The sequence below is a fragment of the Haliotis rufescens genome, unplaced genomic scaffold, assembly GCF_023055435.1.
Source record: "Haliotis rufescens isolate VD_foot unplaced genomic scaffold, xgHalRufe1.0.p SCAF_9, whole genome shotgun sequence".
Taxonomy (NCBI): Eukaryota; Metazoa; Mollusca; class Gastropoda; order Lepetellida; family Haliotidae; genus Haliotis; species Haliotis rufescens.
In genome coordinates, this window is record NW_025964383.1 from 21892918 (window position 1) to 21910016 (window position 17099).

The 17099-nt window shown below is 39.3% G+C and overlaps 1 protein-coding gene across 1 annotated transcript in view; it reads right to left on the reverse strand.

Moving 5' to 3' along the window:
- LOC124120619 (collagen alpha-2(IV) chain-like) overlaps positions 1-17099 on the reverse strand; it is an 83445-nt gene that overhangs the window by 31773 nt on the left and 34573 nt on the right. The window contains exons 4-6 of the mRNA XM_048390704.1: positions 15047-15181; positions 9663-9707; positions 7610-7672 (exon numbers count right to left, since the gene is read on the reverse strand). Of these exons, the coding sequence (XP_048246661.1) occupies positions 7610-7672; positions 9663-9707; positions 15047-15181 (243 nt within the window). The remainder of the gene's footprint in view (positions 1-7609; positions 7673-9662; positions 9708-15046; positions 15182-17099) is intronic.

Sequence of the window (17099 nt, forward strand, 5' to 3'; positions counted from 1 at the left end):
GCTATGATTGACATTCAAATATATGATTGAATGTTGTATCACTGATCAAGTGTACATCGTGAGAGTGACATGCTTGTTTGTTTGGTAAATGTAACACTCAACAATATGATGACGACCGGACCAGACAATCCAGTAGGGCTGGCACGAATCCAAATTTACTACCCGGGTACAACCCCCCTATTACCCGACCCTACCTGGGTACCCACTGTAGGTCTATGGAGATGTCTCCAAATGTCCAATTGGGAACATTTTTAGCATAGCATTGGCAAAACGTATTTAGATACATGTATTAAACAATCTGGTCATTCATACACATAAAACTTAAAGGCCTCTTTCACTCACCTTTGTTGCCCTGTTTGACAACAACTGGTGTCATCACTTATTTTCAGTGATCCATTCATATATCTTTCACCACTATTTTACCTTTTATGTCCAGTGTGGGTTCGAATCCCGGATGGGACTCAACCCCAAAAAGAACAAGAATCTGTACTTTACAAAGAAAGTGTTATCCCAAATATAACATTTGTTACATTTGACCACTTTCTAAATGGCATTGTGTGTTCAAAGGAATCTGTTTCAGCAGATAATTAAGACTCATTAATCTCTGTTGTTGACACTTTACATGCATAATCCTGTGTGCCAAAGTAGATATTTAATGTTGTTGACACAAGGCATGTAAAAGGGTTAACAAGGTGCAATTCCCCCACTCATAATGCCATCCTTGACCACTGCCCACTCGCTGTCAGGTTTCGGGCTCTGCCGAGTACGGGTTGGGCTCAGACTGACTTGCATCCACCGAGGGCCTAGCCAGGGGAGATAACTCAAATAAAGAGGATATTGTATTCATTTACAAATGACCCATAAAATATCTGTATCTTGATCAATGTCAGGCTATAACCCAATAACACACAAAAGTGCAATTGGCTATACCTTAAATGTTCCATCTTTCTTTTCATACAACACATATCAATATCAGCTTATACAATATACATACACAGGGATAGTCATGTGATTCATTTCAATTTTTTCACCATTCAGAACTTTATTATGTCTACACTGATTTGATTTTATTTGATTTTCTTAAACTTCTTAAAAGGCATACAATCTATTTATTCACTTGCATGAATTATTACCTATTATATAAATACTATCAACACTGCTGTGGTAAGTATGGAGACCACTTGATCGTTAATCTGACTGAAGAAGGACACAATAAGGGCATTTTGTTCTTTTTTTTTAGAGATGAAAAATACAATTTCTCCTGATTAACATTATCTAAAAAACAATGCAACTAATATGTCACGATCTTGTAGCCACCTTATCAAATTCAAAATTGTAAAATATACATTTTCTAAGTTTTGACAGTCTGACATGTCAGGCTACAAACAGAAATTTGCTTCAGCAAAAATGGATGAAGAATCCAAATTAATTTTTTTTTAAATGTCAAAGAACCAAGGACCATGCATCTACATGCCTTATCACTGGTCTGTTATATGACTGTCTTGGTATGGGTTTGAACTATTTCAACAGACAATGTCAGTTCTATTGGAAAAAGTCAGGATCCTTCAAGTACTGTCAAATAATTGAAATATAGTAAGGCATTTCGACCTGAAGATTGTGGATATCCTAATCTTAAGTCATTTATAAACAATTTCTTATTGGAAAAAGTCAGGATCCTTCAAGTACTGTCAAATAATTGAAATATAGTAAGGCATTTCGACCTGAAGATTGTGGATATCCTAATCTTAAGTCATTTATAAACAATTTCTCTTTCATATACAGTATAATAAAGTTTCCCCTGCCATGCTACAAACACCAACACTGTGCATCGCTTTTCAAGTCAGCTCAAATATCCATTCTGATTGACATCATATGTATAAGTGAGATATGTCTGAGGTTGTAGGTTGCTGACCTAGGAAGAATTTGCCACAGTGATAAACTATGGCCATATTCTCCCACATTGTCCCTTAAGAATTGGAGCATACCTCAATGGCATTATATAAAAAGGTACATTTAAACTCCTTAAAAAGATTTTGAATGAAACGTCTTAAGACTTTTAACATTTTGAAACAAACATTTAAAGATTTTTTAAAGAAATGATTGAAATACTCAGACGGAATACATGTGTTTATTTCTCAGCTTTGACATATCAAAGAGTAATGGCCTCTTCAATCATTAAGGTTAGAATGTTGCTGTATCAGCAATGCTGAAACTCTTCAAGTTCGTGCTGAAGACCATTGTGACAAGCCAGAGCTAAACTAGACCCGTTTTCCAATTTCTTTCCAGTACATGTTGCCTTGATGATTCTGATCAGTACATTGTTTGGCTAACATCATATCCAGGAATCCCTCAGTGTGCCAGAAGAATGGAAGGTTGTGGCCATTTCTGACATCCTGTGTAACCAGGTTGTGAGAGTCAGCAGACCCACCCATGTGTAATAAACACTGGGGTTATTTCCGATCTCACAGTTCTATCTCACCATGTTACCAAGGAGGCTCTACACTTGAGGGTGCAAGACACAGAAAAGGCATTTTTGTTCACTGATCTTTCTTACTTACTCTTGTATGCTTTTGCTGATTATGCCTCTATATTATTATAGACAGTACCAATAGGCTACAGCGGGAATCAGGTGACATTCTTGTGTCAAGCGAGGATAATCTATGTGTTTGACTAGGACAAGTAATTCTAGCTACTTTACCAAGAACGTGTTGACTAAGACAAGTAATTCTAGCCACTTTACCAAGGTGTTCACTAAGACTTATAATTCTAGCCACTTTACCAAGTACTTGTTGACTAAGACAAGTAATTCTAGCCACTTTACCAAGAACTTGTTCACTAAGACTTGTAATTCTAGCCACTTTACCAAGTACTTGTTGACTAAGACAAGTAATTCTAGCCACTTTACCAAGAACTTGTTGACTAAGACTTGTAATTCTAGCCACTTTACTTAGTACTTGTTGACTAAGACTAGTAATTCTAGCCACTTTACCTCAGACTTGTTGCGCTCAAAACTATGCATAAAACAATTGATCATTAGAGTGTATATGAATTCTCAAAGCCATACAGTTTTGATCATAATTTTAGAATGAAAGTAGTGTATTATCTGCAGATGTATTTGTTATTATCTTTCCTTACATGACGTTTAGTCAATGACGTTTAATACAACTGAAAAACTTATACCCCGCTGAAATGTAGATCATATCCTCCTCTAAGGTTATTGTATTCTTTTGTGTCTATTGTGGAAGTTTTCTGTCCCTATTATACCAAAGTAATTTGTACAGTGTTTTATCATTTTATCATGTTGTGGACTACCATTAATCACTGTCTCTCATCTCAGCTAAAACCATAGCAGAACATCCTTTCTCAGTGGTTGGGATCTCGATGACAGTCAGAAAGAAGGCTACACCAGAACTCTGAACTTCATGACCTGAGGAACACCATGCATGTTACCAATCAAGATGTCCATGTCAGAAGCAATTGGTCAGCGTAGACATCATCTGTGCCCATGACCACAACATGAGGTGGTGTCAGTCATTGTGATCCTGAAGGCAGGTGCCCTGTCCTGACAGCCTACAGGGACCCCCTGTGGGAACCCTCCTGCAATCACAGGGCTATCCCTCATGCTGCTTCTACTGATAATAGACCCAATCACTTGTGTAACCAGATCTTTTCTAGACCACCAGCATCCAGATTCATCCAAGACATGACCTCATTTCATCCCCAGCAGTAGGCCACTTGGCTTGGTCAAATAAGCTATGCTCTGTCTTGCCAAAAGTCCAACATAAACTCTACATTGCAATATAATTCATAAAGTGTCAGGGGCAGTTAGAACAGAAAGAAATTCTATGGGGAGGTATTTTGAGTATTTGTTTTAATGAATTGATGGCAAATACAGGGCAAGCTAATCTTGACTGATAGTTCGAAAAGTATGGCTTAATTTACACAAAAGATCAACATGTTTTTCTTGGGAAATTTTCATATCCCAAACATTGTGCTCAAGACATGTACGATGGCTCCAGTTGTGAAGTCTTGTGGTTATCTTAGATTTGACTATGAAGGGTTCATTGTATACCAAATTTGGTGCCCTAGATTCATGTGAACTAGATCAGGACCTGTGAAGTAGACTAAGTGGACTGTCACTGACCACCATTTCGGACTCCCCACACCTCCACATCTCATCAACACAACTAGCACTAAATAATCCCATGGAGGCAGTTCCTGTGCTGCCAAAGTCAGTTATGGCATATGCTGTTGTGCATGCTTGACCACAGGAGGTAGGTCTGGTATGAAGGTACAGGGTTATAGGAGTAGATAGTATATGCCATGTCAGCAGGGCATGGTATACACCAGATTGGATTGTGGTGGTAGGCATTGGGAGGGGTATGGAACAGAAAGCGGGTTGTTTGTCAGCCTTCATGTGATGAGGTGGTGTGATGTCAAATAGGTGGGGAGCGCCAGCCATGGGATGTTGACTGTGAGGTGTGGGATGGTAGAATGGTGGCGTGTGGCAGCCATTGGGTGGAGATATGATGGACTGATGACGGCTAAGGGATGGAGGGTAGTGGGTAGCCTGGATGGTGACAGCCAAGGGATGGAGGGTGGTGGGTAGCCTGGATGGTGACAGCTAAGGGATGGAGGGTGGTGGGTAGCCTGGACAGTGACATCCATGGGGTTGTGAGTTGACTGGACAGTGGCAGCTGTGGCATTGTGGTGGAGGGGTAATGGGGTGGTTGGATGGTAGCCATTGACTTGTGTGGTTGGGTTAGTGTTCATATGGAAGTGATAGATGGTGACCTGCCATCAAGTTTGGGGAGGCAGCATGTGGACTGCCATAGGTTTATCTCCACCAAGTGTTAGAATTCGATGTTGGAACTTGATACTATCGCAGCATCTGACATGCACTGCTTGGGAGGTGTGAGATGCCAGTGTGTTGTTGGGAGTGCATAAAGGGAATCTGTTGATGCAGACTAATTGTTGGAATACCTGCCCGAGTTTGATGAGGACAGGGGTTCATAAATTCTTTGAAAATAAACTACGCTGTTTATCTTGATTTCTTGAACAAATTATATTAGTATTCTACTTAGTGCACAAAAACACAATTAAATGGAAATTCTAACATATCTATGTTGGTTTTATTTCTGTATGAAACTTGAAATTATATTCAGAAAACATATCAATATTTGTATTTCATTGTGTATGTCAATGTTTACAACTTTTCATTATAACTAATCATGTTCATGTCTCATACTCTGTCCCTTGTGGGTGTTTATGTACAATAAAGTTTCTTCAGCTTCTTCTATCAGTTTAATCTAAATAAGATGATGAGTACAGCTACACTTTTAAATTTGGAGCAGCAAATTTTCATGTTATGCTTGATAGCTTTTAAAACTACTTAGATAGCTTGATAAAGAGGTGCCCATCCTGTATCAAGCAGGCCCTGTTTGCACACATGTGGTCAGTGTTTATACTTTATTGTACACCATGTAGCCCTGGCATGGCCATAATAAATATGTCCTGATAGAAACAGGAAAGGCGTGACACTCACCATCAACAGGCTGGTCAACAGACCAATGGTTGTCATGTTTCAAGGAAAATGTTGTTGCAATGTAGTGAGGTGTGCATCACATAACAGAATTGTTTTAAACAGTAGAGACTAAAGCAAGGATATGTACTTATCCTTATTCTGTTAATATATTTCCTTTATTCTTGTTGATACAATGTAGTGAGGTGTGCATCACATAACAGAATTGTTTTAAACAGTAGAGACTAAAGCAAGGATATGTACTTATCCTTACCCTGTTAATATATTTCCTATATTCTTCTACATTATTGAAAACATCTCCTGAAAGATATGCCAAGAGTATTTCAATATTTGATTTAAGTAATGCATATTTGGTGTGTTTGTGTACATGTAATTTGTAGCTGTCTTTTACTTCACATCTGTTCTTTAATGGCATGTATTGCAACAAATATGATCTTATCTTAGATTCTCAACAAGGAAGAAACAGGATCATTTCCCAACCACATATAACCTTTTCTAAGGTCCAACTTCGACTCATGATCCATATGCGAGAAAGGTGATTGTGATCTAATTATCATCCATCTCTAAATAAATGGCAACCTGGCTCCAGACAGGACAGAATGTCAGTGCTATAAAGCCAGAAATAAACCCCACTGGGACTGCTGCCTTTATACTGCTGCAAGAGCAACCAGGCCCATGTGCTGAGAACATTCATCCTATTTACAGTGCAAATCTTGCATTCTTGAAGCCCCAGCTCATGGCATTCTGGGTTTTATGAGTATCTGGTCGGTGATGACATGTCCTCTGCTACCAAGCATAGAAATTTCCCTAGCTCTGCCCACTTCATGGGGGCTGTGTTCCTAAAGTAAACATAGCCCAAACACTAAGTTAGTGAGTGAGTGAGTGAGTGATTAACGCTGCTTTTAACAGTATTCCAGTTATATTGCAGTGTGTCAGCTTAATGTGGGAGGAAAGCCCAAAGTGATGCAGGTCTCAGGCGTTTACCACTTCGGTGAAACCCACAAGCACAGGTATGGTGCTGACAAACCTAGAAACATAATTGGGGCGAACCCACAATCATAGCTTTCTGGCATGCCCAAGGGACGAAAGAGTGAATGGTGGTGCCTTAGACGACTGGGCCACCCATGCCCCTAACACAAAGTTAGACACACTGCCACCCAGTATCATTCCCTCCACTGAGCAGAGAGTGTTGCTGAATCCATACACCTCCTGTCTGTCTCATATCAACATGGAGGAACCATGCCCTGGGAAAGACCATCATAAGTAGGATCATAACTTTCATCCCTGGTTCGATTTATTGTTCTGATAATTTATCCCTGAAATCGCAACCCACAGAATGTATCATCAAATTGTGTTTAATACACAGGCCACACCCATCAATCAAATTATATACCTCTAAATTCAAATATGCTAGAGAACAAATGTACTAGCCATGGGCCTTGTTGACAAGTTTGGGATGGCCTTTTCAAAGTATACCAAACTGACTTCATTAAGTACATCAACTTACAGGGGTGTTGATTTGGAGAGCAGGAAAGCATACTCGAGCTACATACCTGTTTCCAGCTGCATCCATCAAATAGCATTGGGACTACAAAAAACATCTACCGTATTCGACATAATAAGCCCCCAGGGTGCTCTCAAAATTAGAAATAGGGGGCTCTTATCAGAATATTATTTTGGTGGAAAAAACAGAGTTGAAAGATAAATTTTGTGGTTTATGCTGTGGACAGCGTGAAATGTTTATATTCAACAGATATATTTTTCCAGAATTTAATTGCCCATAATTAAGGGTGCATATAACACACAAGTGCGTATAATACGTGAATAAATAAGTCTTGTGTACATTGATCAATTGGAAGGGGTGCTAATTAGGATTGTTCACTAGCCAATATATTAGCAAATATCGCCATGGGCGCTTATTAGAGCGGGGCGCTTATTACGTCGAATACGGTATTACCACTACGTACCCATTTTCAATTGCATCCATCCAACAGTATGAGGACTATGGACAACATCTATTAACACTATATATATGTAGTGCTTTAAACATGAATGTGAGCTACGTACCTGAGTTCCATTGCAACCATCTAGACCAGAAGCACCACGAGGTCCGGGTGGGCCAGGAAAACCCTAAAAACAAAAGCTAACAATGTCAACAGGAGGTAACTTCAAAATGAAAACAAACAAACAAAATAACAAATTCATCATTGAGATATAATGAGGCAATTTTCATTTTTTAACACCTTTCATTCCAACTTAATATCATAAATCATCATAAAAGAAACTCATCTGAAATCCTTTTGTATAAGTTTTCAAGCAGAGTATTCCAAAAGAAAGGTAGTCTAGTCTTGCTGATCTTGCAGATACAGCGGAATTTGAAAAACAAAATTATTTTCATTCAACCTGAAGTCTTGTAGCTACTTGGTGCCTGTTTTGACATTGACGTGTGATTTTGAAACAAAAACTCTATTCATGTTGTTTGAGCAAAAAGTAAATCCCGTAGGGCAGCATGTTCTAGCCACAGCGGAAACCATTTATCAGGCACAAGTTTTGAGCTGTAAGTTAGCACCAAGTGTGTTTTATCAATTCAACAGGTCTGAGAGCTGACATTTATGCCTCATGTGTTTATTGTTATAGCATATCATGCAGCCAGACTTGCTTGGTATGTTCTCCTCAGTTCATTCATCTCTCAACATATGCTGAAGCGTAATAAGCAGTAAATATATGTTGTTGGTGGATAGAGAAATAGGATCTGGCTGATGACCACCTTAAATGGTAATAATTCCTGTTTCATATTTCTTAAATGCTCTGACAGTTGTCTTGTCAACTTAGTTTTTGCCAAAAACAAAAAGTATTTGGAGTCACACTACTTCAACTCATCAATGAAATCTAAAAACAGTACTTTAACATGATCAAATTGTCAAAAAATATCAGTTTGTGACAAATATTTTTCAAATTCCCTAAACAGTGCAACCAATTGACTGACGTCCTTGTCGTCTTGACAGTTAACGAGGCCTACATACAAGCAATACCTTCAAGCAAAGCCATCTTCTGATGCTGTTCTGTTGTGCCCTGTTAGGAACACTCAAAGAACATGTGCATCCAATTTGCCCACAAGGATATGTTTTTTTGTGACTCAACTGAGGCCAAATCTGTATAAATACATCTAGTAAGCCAACATGTTCATTGAACTTGATCACATTTTGTGGTAGAATCTGGTCCATTTTCAGTGTCTGGGTCAATGCACTACAGCAGCAGAGCTGTCTTGGAATGTGAGGACCAGGCTGAAGGGTGTCAGAGAACTAGAAGCATGTGGGAACAGGGCAGGGCAGCTCCGTCATCAAGCACAAAGACCATATTGCCAATAATTACCCTTCTGCAACTACTTCAGTTCACATTACAATGTCACTGAGTCACACAAAGGCTTGGTGTGCATCATCCTGTAGGAGGTTACTTAATATCAAACATTTCCAAACTTTAATCACTATACCCAATATATTTAATTTCTTGATACCGCTTCTCACGTCTTTTGCTGGCCAATTATGTGATTACTGACAACTACATTATGTTACTAGCCCTAGATCCATTACACTCAAAATCCAAGATTTACGGGTCCAACATATTTGGAATTCAGATCAGCTTCTTAATTGGAGTTAAATGAATCAGAAATACTGATGGCAATAAAAAAGAGCCTGGAAATTTCCAGATTAATTCAAGAATCCTGTTGTAGAAACTCAAAAATTCTGCTGATTAGACATCACATCCTTTCAAGATAACCTAGTGCTGGCATGAAGGACCCGTGGTGATCCCCTATTTTAGTGGCAGACTGTGATAAGCAAGATATAACACGTGTCCTGATGCTGGTAGAAGTGCAGTCTACTTACTTAACAATGCTTCTCAATCAAAGCCTTGTATTATCAGTAAAATTGCTTTCCTTATTCTTATGTGAATAGGTCCTACTCTAATACACGTCAAAAAACAAAATCTGCTCAATACATTCAGAAACAAAATATTAAAACTGAAACAAAAACCCTCACACAGATAATAATTTCAATGTCTGGTATTGACAGCTACTTTTCTTCATCCCATGCTTGCTGTATGGGGTGGAGTATATACTTACAGGAATACCGTTGATGCCAGAGAAACCAGGTGACCCCATCTTTCCCTGTGGAGTGAAATAAAACATTTGTTATCAAACAGTGAACCCAAATCATCACATAGTTGGCATACCACGAAGTCCCATCAGTCTTGGTCAGACATGGTCTCTTCCAACAAGCTTATCAAACCATGGATCATGATTTGTTAGAAACTTCAGCAATTCCTTCTATTCTTTTGGCATCTGATGTTTTGCAGGATACAGATATAAGTAACAATGTTTCTTATCTTTCAGCCATAGCTGTCCATCAACAAGCAACCACAGCCTTTATCTACATGTTGTTTTCAGCATGACCACCATGCCTTACTGCCGGTCACTATTTTATTGTAATCCCTGTGATTCTAGAATCCAGATTCTAGGAACCAGTTCAGATAAACAGCATAATGTGATATGATGGAACACACTTCATTGCTAATTCATGTCATACATTAGGGCTGGGACGAGTCCAAATTTACTACCCGGGTACCCACACCCCTATTACCCGACCCGACCCGGGTACCCGCTGTTGGTGTCAAAGAGATAGGTACAAAATGTCCGATTTGGTAATAGTTTGACAGTAGCCCTGGCACAATGTAGTTAGATACACATGTAAAACTATGTGGTCATGCAAACACTGAAGTTGACTGAAGTTTTAGCTTTGTTATAAAGTCAGAAGGAACGTGTCCACAGTCATGAAGAAATGCGAACATTAGAGCCTGTGTAACCATGTAGTTATATAGTAAATTTGTGCGATGAAACAACCTCGGGTCTGGATAGTCCTGTGGGTACCCGGGTCCTACTCAGGACCCACTCGACCCGAGTACCCGAGTTACCCGTCCCAGCTCTATCATACATACTTCAAAAGGAAGAAATAAAACATTTATAATTTTGTCATTAAATGTGGGGAAATTACAAAGATCAAGGGGAAGGTACCATGTGATGCTACTGGACAAAGTCCAAGTTATTGATCTCTTTCCTAACGGTAGATACCAACAAGAAAAATTCATGTCAGTTTTCTCAGTCTGTAGAAACTTGCTGAATGGGGTCATATCACTGGAATACATCATGTGTTTTTGATGTAAGCCTAACTGGGGAAACTTAGTACACCCTGCAAGTCAGAGCACCATGATCCCAGAAGATAAGTTTGAAATGAGGGATAGAGGGGGTTGTTCAGCTAGAGCTACTGATTTGGCAAAATTCCATACAGTAAATGGCTGTCTAGGAGCTTTGTTTACTCTTTATTTTACAACAGATGAACCACTCTCTTTGTCTATAGTCTACACACATTGCCCACTCAACAGCTGCAGGGCTGTTCAGATGGAGGGGCAAAATGGGAGATGGCCAAAGTTATCAAATTCTATTTCATTTATGAATCCTTGGGTATATTTTACATTAGTCCTTTCTATGGAGATATTTACAGGTTTATGTATATATATATGAAAAAGTTATGCTATCCTAAATGTTTTAAATCTTCAGAGTATAATCATTTGACTGAATATAAATATCCAGCTGACATCTTCCTAATTGTCTGAATGGGAGAGTCAAAGAGTACCGGTAAGTGCGATAGAATTAACCTCCTAGTAGGTTCTTTGACCAAATCGTTGATATTACAGTTATTAAAATACATCTAGTGAAGAAAACATTATTTTGCAATTGGGAAAACTCATCATCTGACTAATTCATTTCAATGTTTACAGTCATTATTTATTAAGTGAGTGAGTGAGTATGGTTTTACGCCGCTTTTAGTAATATTCCAGCAATATCACTGCGGGGGACACCAGAAATGGGCTTCACACAATCTACCCATGTCGGGAATCGAACCTAGGTCTTTGGCGTGACGAGCGAACGCTTTTTTTACCACTAGGCTCCCCAACCGCCCCTCATTTATTGGAAGCAGTAATTTTATATGTAATGGTTAATCGACTTATTTAACTTCTAATACCATAAGTACAGAAAAACAAAATTTCATGATAATTTTAAAACTCCTATCAACACCTTGATCATGGATAACCTGTTTCAACTTTACTGTTACCATTTGATCACATCACAGAATGCCATGTCAGACTCTCGAGGTCAGTGACTGGCCACACTGGCATTTCCTAGAGGTACTGGGTGAGTCAGTGGGGGTTCTCTCATGTCTGCAGTGCAAGGGCACGGAAGGCACCAATGGTCCTAGAGACCAGACATCTCTACTCCAAAGAGTCAAAGCCAGAACTATAGCCAGAACATCACTGTCTGTAGAAGTGGAGGTGGTTACACCATTAGGCTTTAATACTTAGATGCTTGGGGAAAGAAAGACACAATACATGAGGTACTGCTCCTAGAGTCTTGGCAACAAATTATCATCAATTTATTTCAACCGATGAAAATCCTTTTATTCCATCCCTACAAAGTGTCTCATGAACAAACATTTTTGCATCAAAACCCTGCTTTTTCTATTACCTATAATTATTCTTCAAAATAAAAATGATTTAAGGCAACATGAAGCCAATCTGAGGCTGTCTGTACCTAGCTGTTCCCATACTAAAGGCGACATGAAGCCAATCTGAGGCTGTCTGTACCTAGCTGTTCCCTACTAAAGGCAACATGAAGACAATCTGAGGCTATCTGTACCTAGCTGTTCCCTACTAAAGGCAACATGAAGCCAATCTGAGGCTGTCTGTACCTAGCTGTTCCCTACTAAAGGCAACATGAAGACAATCTGAGGCTGTCTGTACCTAGCTGTTCCCTACTAAAGGTGACATGAAGCCAATCTGAGGCTGTCTGTACCTAGCTGTTCCCTACTAAAGGCGACATGAAGACAATCTGAGGCTGTCTGTACCTAGCTGTTCTCTACTAAAGGCAACATGAAGCCAATCTGAGGCTGTCTGTACCTAGCTGTTCCCATACTAAAGGCAACATGAAGCCAATCTGAGGCTGTCTGTACCTAGCTGTTCTCTACTAAAGGCAACATGAAGCCAATCTGAGGCTGTCTGTACCTAGCTGTTCCCTACTAAAGGTGACATGAAGCCAATCTGAGGCTGTCTGTACCTAGCTGTTCCCATACTAAAGGCGACATGAAGCCAATCTGAGGCTGTCTGTACCTAGCTGTTCCCTACTAAAGGCAACATGAAGACAATCTGAGGCTATCTGTACCTAGCTGTTCCCTACTAAAGGCAACATGAAGCCAATCTGAGGCTGTCTGTACCTAGCTGTTCCCTACTAAAGGCAACATGAAGCCAATCTGAGGCTGTCTGTACCTAGCTGTTCCCTACTAAAGGTGACATGAAGCCAATCTGAGGCTGTCTGTACCTAGCTGTTCCCTACTAAAGGTGACATGAAGCCAATCTGAGGCTGTCTGTACCTAGCTGTTCCCTACTAAAGGCGACATGAAGACAATCTGAGGCTGTCTGTACCTAGCTGTTCCCTACTAAAGGCAACATGAAGCAAATTTGAGGCTGTCTGTACCTAGCTGTTTCCTACTAAAGGTGACATGAAGACAATCTGAGGCTGTCTGTACCTAGCTGTTCCCTACTAAAGGTGACATGAAGACAATCTGAGGCTGTCTGTACCTGGCTGTTCCCTACCAAAGGTGACATGAAGCCAATCTTAGGCTGTCTGTACCTAGCTGTTCTCTACTAAAGGCAACATGAAGCCAATCTGAGGCTGTCTGTACCTATAGCTGTTCCCTACTAATGGTGACATGAAGCCAATCTGAGGCTGTCTGTACCTGGCTGTTCCCTACCAAAGGTGACATGAAGCCAATCTTAGGCTGTCTGTACCTAGCTGTTCTCTACTAAAGGCAACATGAAGCCAATCTGAGGCTGTCTGTACCTATAGCTGTTCCCTACTAATGGTGACATGAAGCCAATCTGAGGCTGTCTGTACCTAGCTGTTCCCCACTAAAGGCGACATGAAGCCAGTCTAGTCCTGTACTATACTGGTGTTCCAAGACAAAGTCGTGGGTGGTGCCCTGGGATGTAGGTCAGAGGTATATATAATCCTGTAGAGGAATATATCAGGTGCTGCCAGTCCTCATACTGTGGTTCCAGTCCTGGCTAAACCATCCACCACTTCCCTGGCTCTGCTCTCTTTAGTTTATGTATTCTGGTGGGGATGGATCTTAAGAAACGCTCATTGCCTGGTCTTAAATTACTGTAATGTATATAACATCAAATTAAAATCTGGATTTTACATCTCAGTAATGTATACACTTTTGAGACAGTACATTAAGACCACATCTAGAGATGTTGCAATCCAATTTTAGCCGTCTACATGGTAGAAATCATAAAATTCAATTGCTGAAATGCTTATGATGTGAATTTCTCTGCAGCCAGATGTCCTTAATCTCTGCTTGTAGACAAAATAAACTCTTAAAATGTGTTTCTACAAGCATGCAAAGATTCCATTTGCCCGTGAATGAAAAGTTTGCTCCAGATACGGATTGTTGAAAAATTTCAAAATTGAATCAGAAAATACTTCAGTTAAATACCACTTATAATCCAACATAGATTAAAAGAATAGAATAAAACACAAAACTGCCAAGTCCAAACTTCATCATTCACAAAACATTTCCTTTGAAATAGGCAAATCAGTTTACAATAGTGGAGTATACATATTTACACAACAAGATTATTACTGTAACAAATAGCAAATGGGTACAGGGGTTGCTATGGTAACAGAAGGACAGTATTCCAGAGAAGCGGCAGTATGTTCCATGGAATGCTGACATATAGTCAGTGAGGTTGTCAGGCTGTCTGTGTACAGCACTCAGCAGCCCTACAGATGAATTATTCTTCACTGGTCGGAGACTCTTGGGAGATAAATACTCTTTTTTTAGAGAAGATTAACCCATTAAACATTACTTCATTTTGCCGCATGGTCTATTTTGCCTTTTGTTTTTTCATGATTGCAATTAATTATAACCGACACAATATCATAATATTCCTGTGTTTAAAATTCTGATTATCAGCAAAATTGAACTTTATTGAAGCATCTATAAAAATTGCAAAGATCTGACATCGCATGTCTGGATCTATATGTAATGTCTTCTTTAAAAACAATTTTCTAAAAGGTTAAAACAATTTATGCACTGACTCAATACATAATGTTGCAAGACATTGGAATAATGTATTCTCTTGACAAAACAAATATATGAAAGAATTCTGTCAGACTGAAAAACTGCATGTTAGAGCACTAACATAATTTTAAAAGTGTAATTTTGTGTAGGCAAAGCATGCACACACGCTCCACAAGAGTCAAAAGAACCTGACCACACAATCCCTATTTTAGCCGACACTTTGGACAAGCATGAGGTATAGAGGACCTTTTCTGAGGGCAACTCTTCTTTCAACGGTTTAAGACCATTACATCTGAAGGACTTCACTTACCCGGGCTCCCTTTTCTCCAAGTGGGCCGTTGGGGCCAATGTCGCCTTTCATTCCCTTGGGACCAGGAAGGCCTTCGGGTCCAGGGAAGCCTTGGTTACCCTGGGGACCAGATGGTCCAATGGCTCCCGGTGCACCCTGCAATCAAGTAGAGAAATGTAAGTATTTCAAGTCAACATACATACGATCCTTCAGTCAAACCTAGAATTGCTAGTCTAGTAAAGGCTTCATAGATATGATAGTAAAGTTGATCATAGAAATGCTAGTCTAGTAAAGGCTTTATAGATATGATACCAGCTGTTGGAAAGAAAAGAAGGTGAGCTTATCCTGCCACAACAGTTGCACCCATCACAAACACATGCAAAGGCAAGTTTAATTAGTCACAGTGACATTTATACTTTTATCATTGCAATATTCTCCCAAACTTCCTTCCCCAAAGAAATTGAATACAAATATGATTCATGATTACAAGGCTTTATTTCCTTTCTGCAACAATACAAGGTCATTAAAGAATTTCTATGTTACTGTGGATACATACAAGAATAATAATGTACATAAATCATAGTTAGCTATTTCCTCTGCCACCAGCTCATGGGAAGGGGCATAAATGTACAGTGTTTCCTGTCTGTGGTTATAACAAGAAACGGCAAGGCAAGACAATATCCGGTCTGTGTGAGTTATCATAGGAAATACCATCAGTCATATCACACAGCAACAAATCCCTCTGACATATCTATGACTAATCTTACCATTGGTGCCATTAAAGAGACACATTGCCTTTATTAAATCTCAGTGACTTGTTCAAATATTAACATAGCAAGTGAGTTGAAAGTTATGAGCGTCCTAACTGTAGGACCAGGTTCTGGTCTCAGTGTTGGTAAGTCTTTTAAATACATGTTCTGATACTTCAGACAGGGTTGTTAGTAAATGTTGCATATCTTTGAAATTATTTTAACATTATGTTCTGTTTTTCTCATCAGGCCAAATTTGCCTCAAGCACCACCAGACAGGTCACCTGGTACAAGTCCCAGGGAATTACAATTAAACAGTCAAGTCTGATTTGACATTAATCAAGTTAATGAAGACAAATTAAGCCGTAGAGGTTACTCAACAGCTGTTTTGTATCTCTATTTTTGTTGTGGGTCATCTGGGTGGATCTGTTACACACTGTGCTTCACAGAAGAGACGGACCAGCAGAGTTGATGATGGAGAAAATCCTCAAAGCATCTGATGCCTGATAGACAGTGGTTCAGAGAAACAGGGCAATTGGAGACGATGATTGTAAAGTGCTATACAGGCCTGGTCAGGAGGTAATGTGTATTGAGGATCACCACAAGAATTGGGTGTGAGATAAACACATGCTTCAGTTCTGGCACAGGACATCAAAGCTTCAGGTTGGTGTTTGGAGAAGTTTTTAGGGCATATGAATAATCAGGTCTTACTATGATTCATATAAGGACATTATCAATTTGTTAAGCCTTGGAATACTTGTAAAAGGATATTTTACAGTTTTAGATCTAATAAATTGAAATCAAAGTATTCGATTTTCAACATCAATGAAAGATTCTCATGACAATGTTGAGAACCAGTGAAACATGATGTTAACCTCCAAGCAAATAACAAAGGACTTAATTTCAAGAAACACTTAAATTAAGAATGTGATCTTAAGAAAACAATTAATATGGGAGCCAATGAACGATAGGGGAATGAATTAAATTTAGGAATAGATGAGAGAGTTAAACAGAGGCAGTGAACTTATTTAGACTCAATCTAAGGTCACATCTTAACAAGAGAAAAAAGGCTGTTGTTTCCTGGCATGGTAAGGACAGTAGTTAGTGCACGGGGGTGAAAGAAATTGATGATAACCAACTTGTAGCCTCTAAGCTATTACACATAATTTGAAGTTACAAAAGATACACCAAAACAAGTCAGGCATTCAGTTGATAGTCACGGTGACTTCCAACGTTCTAAAACTCTGGCAACATCAATACCCTTGCAGTTTTGTGGGGGCTTTACTTTGATTTCACTTCTTTGGCTTCAGAACAATGGACTCTGG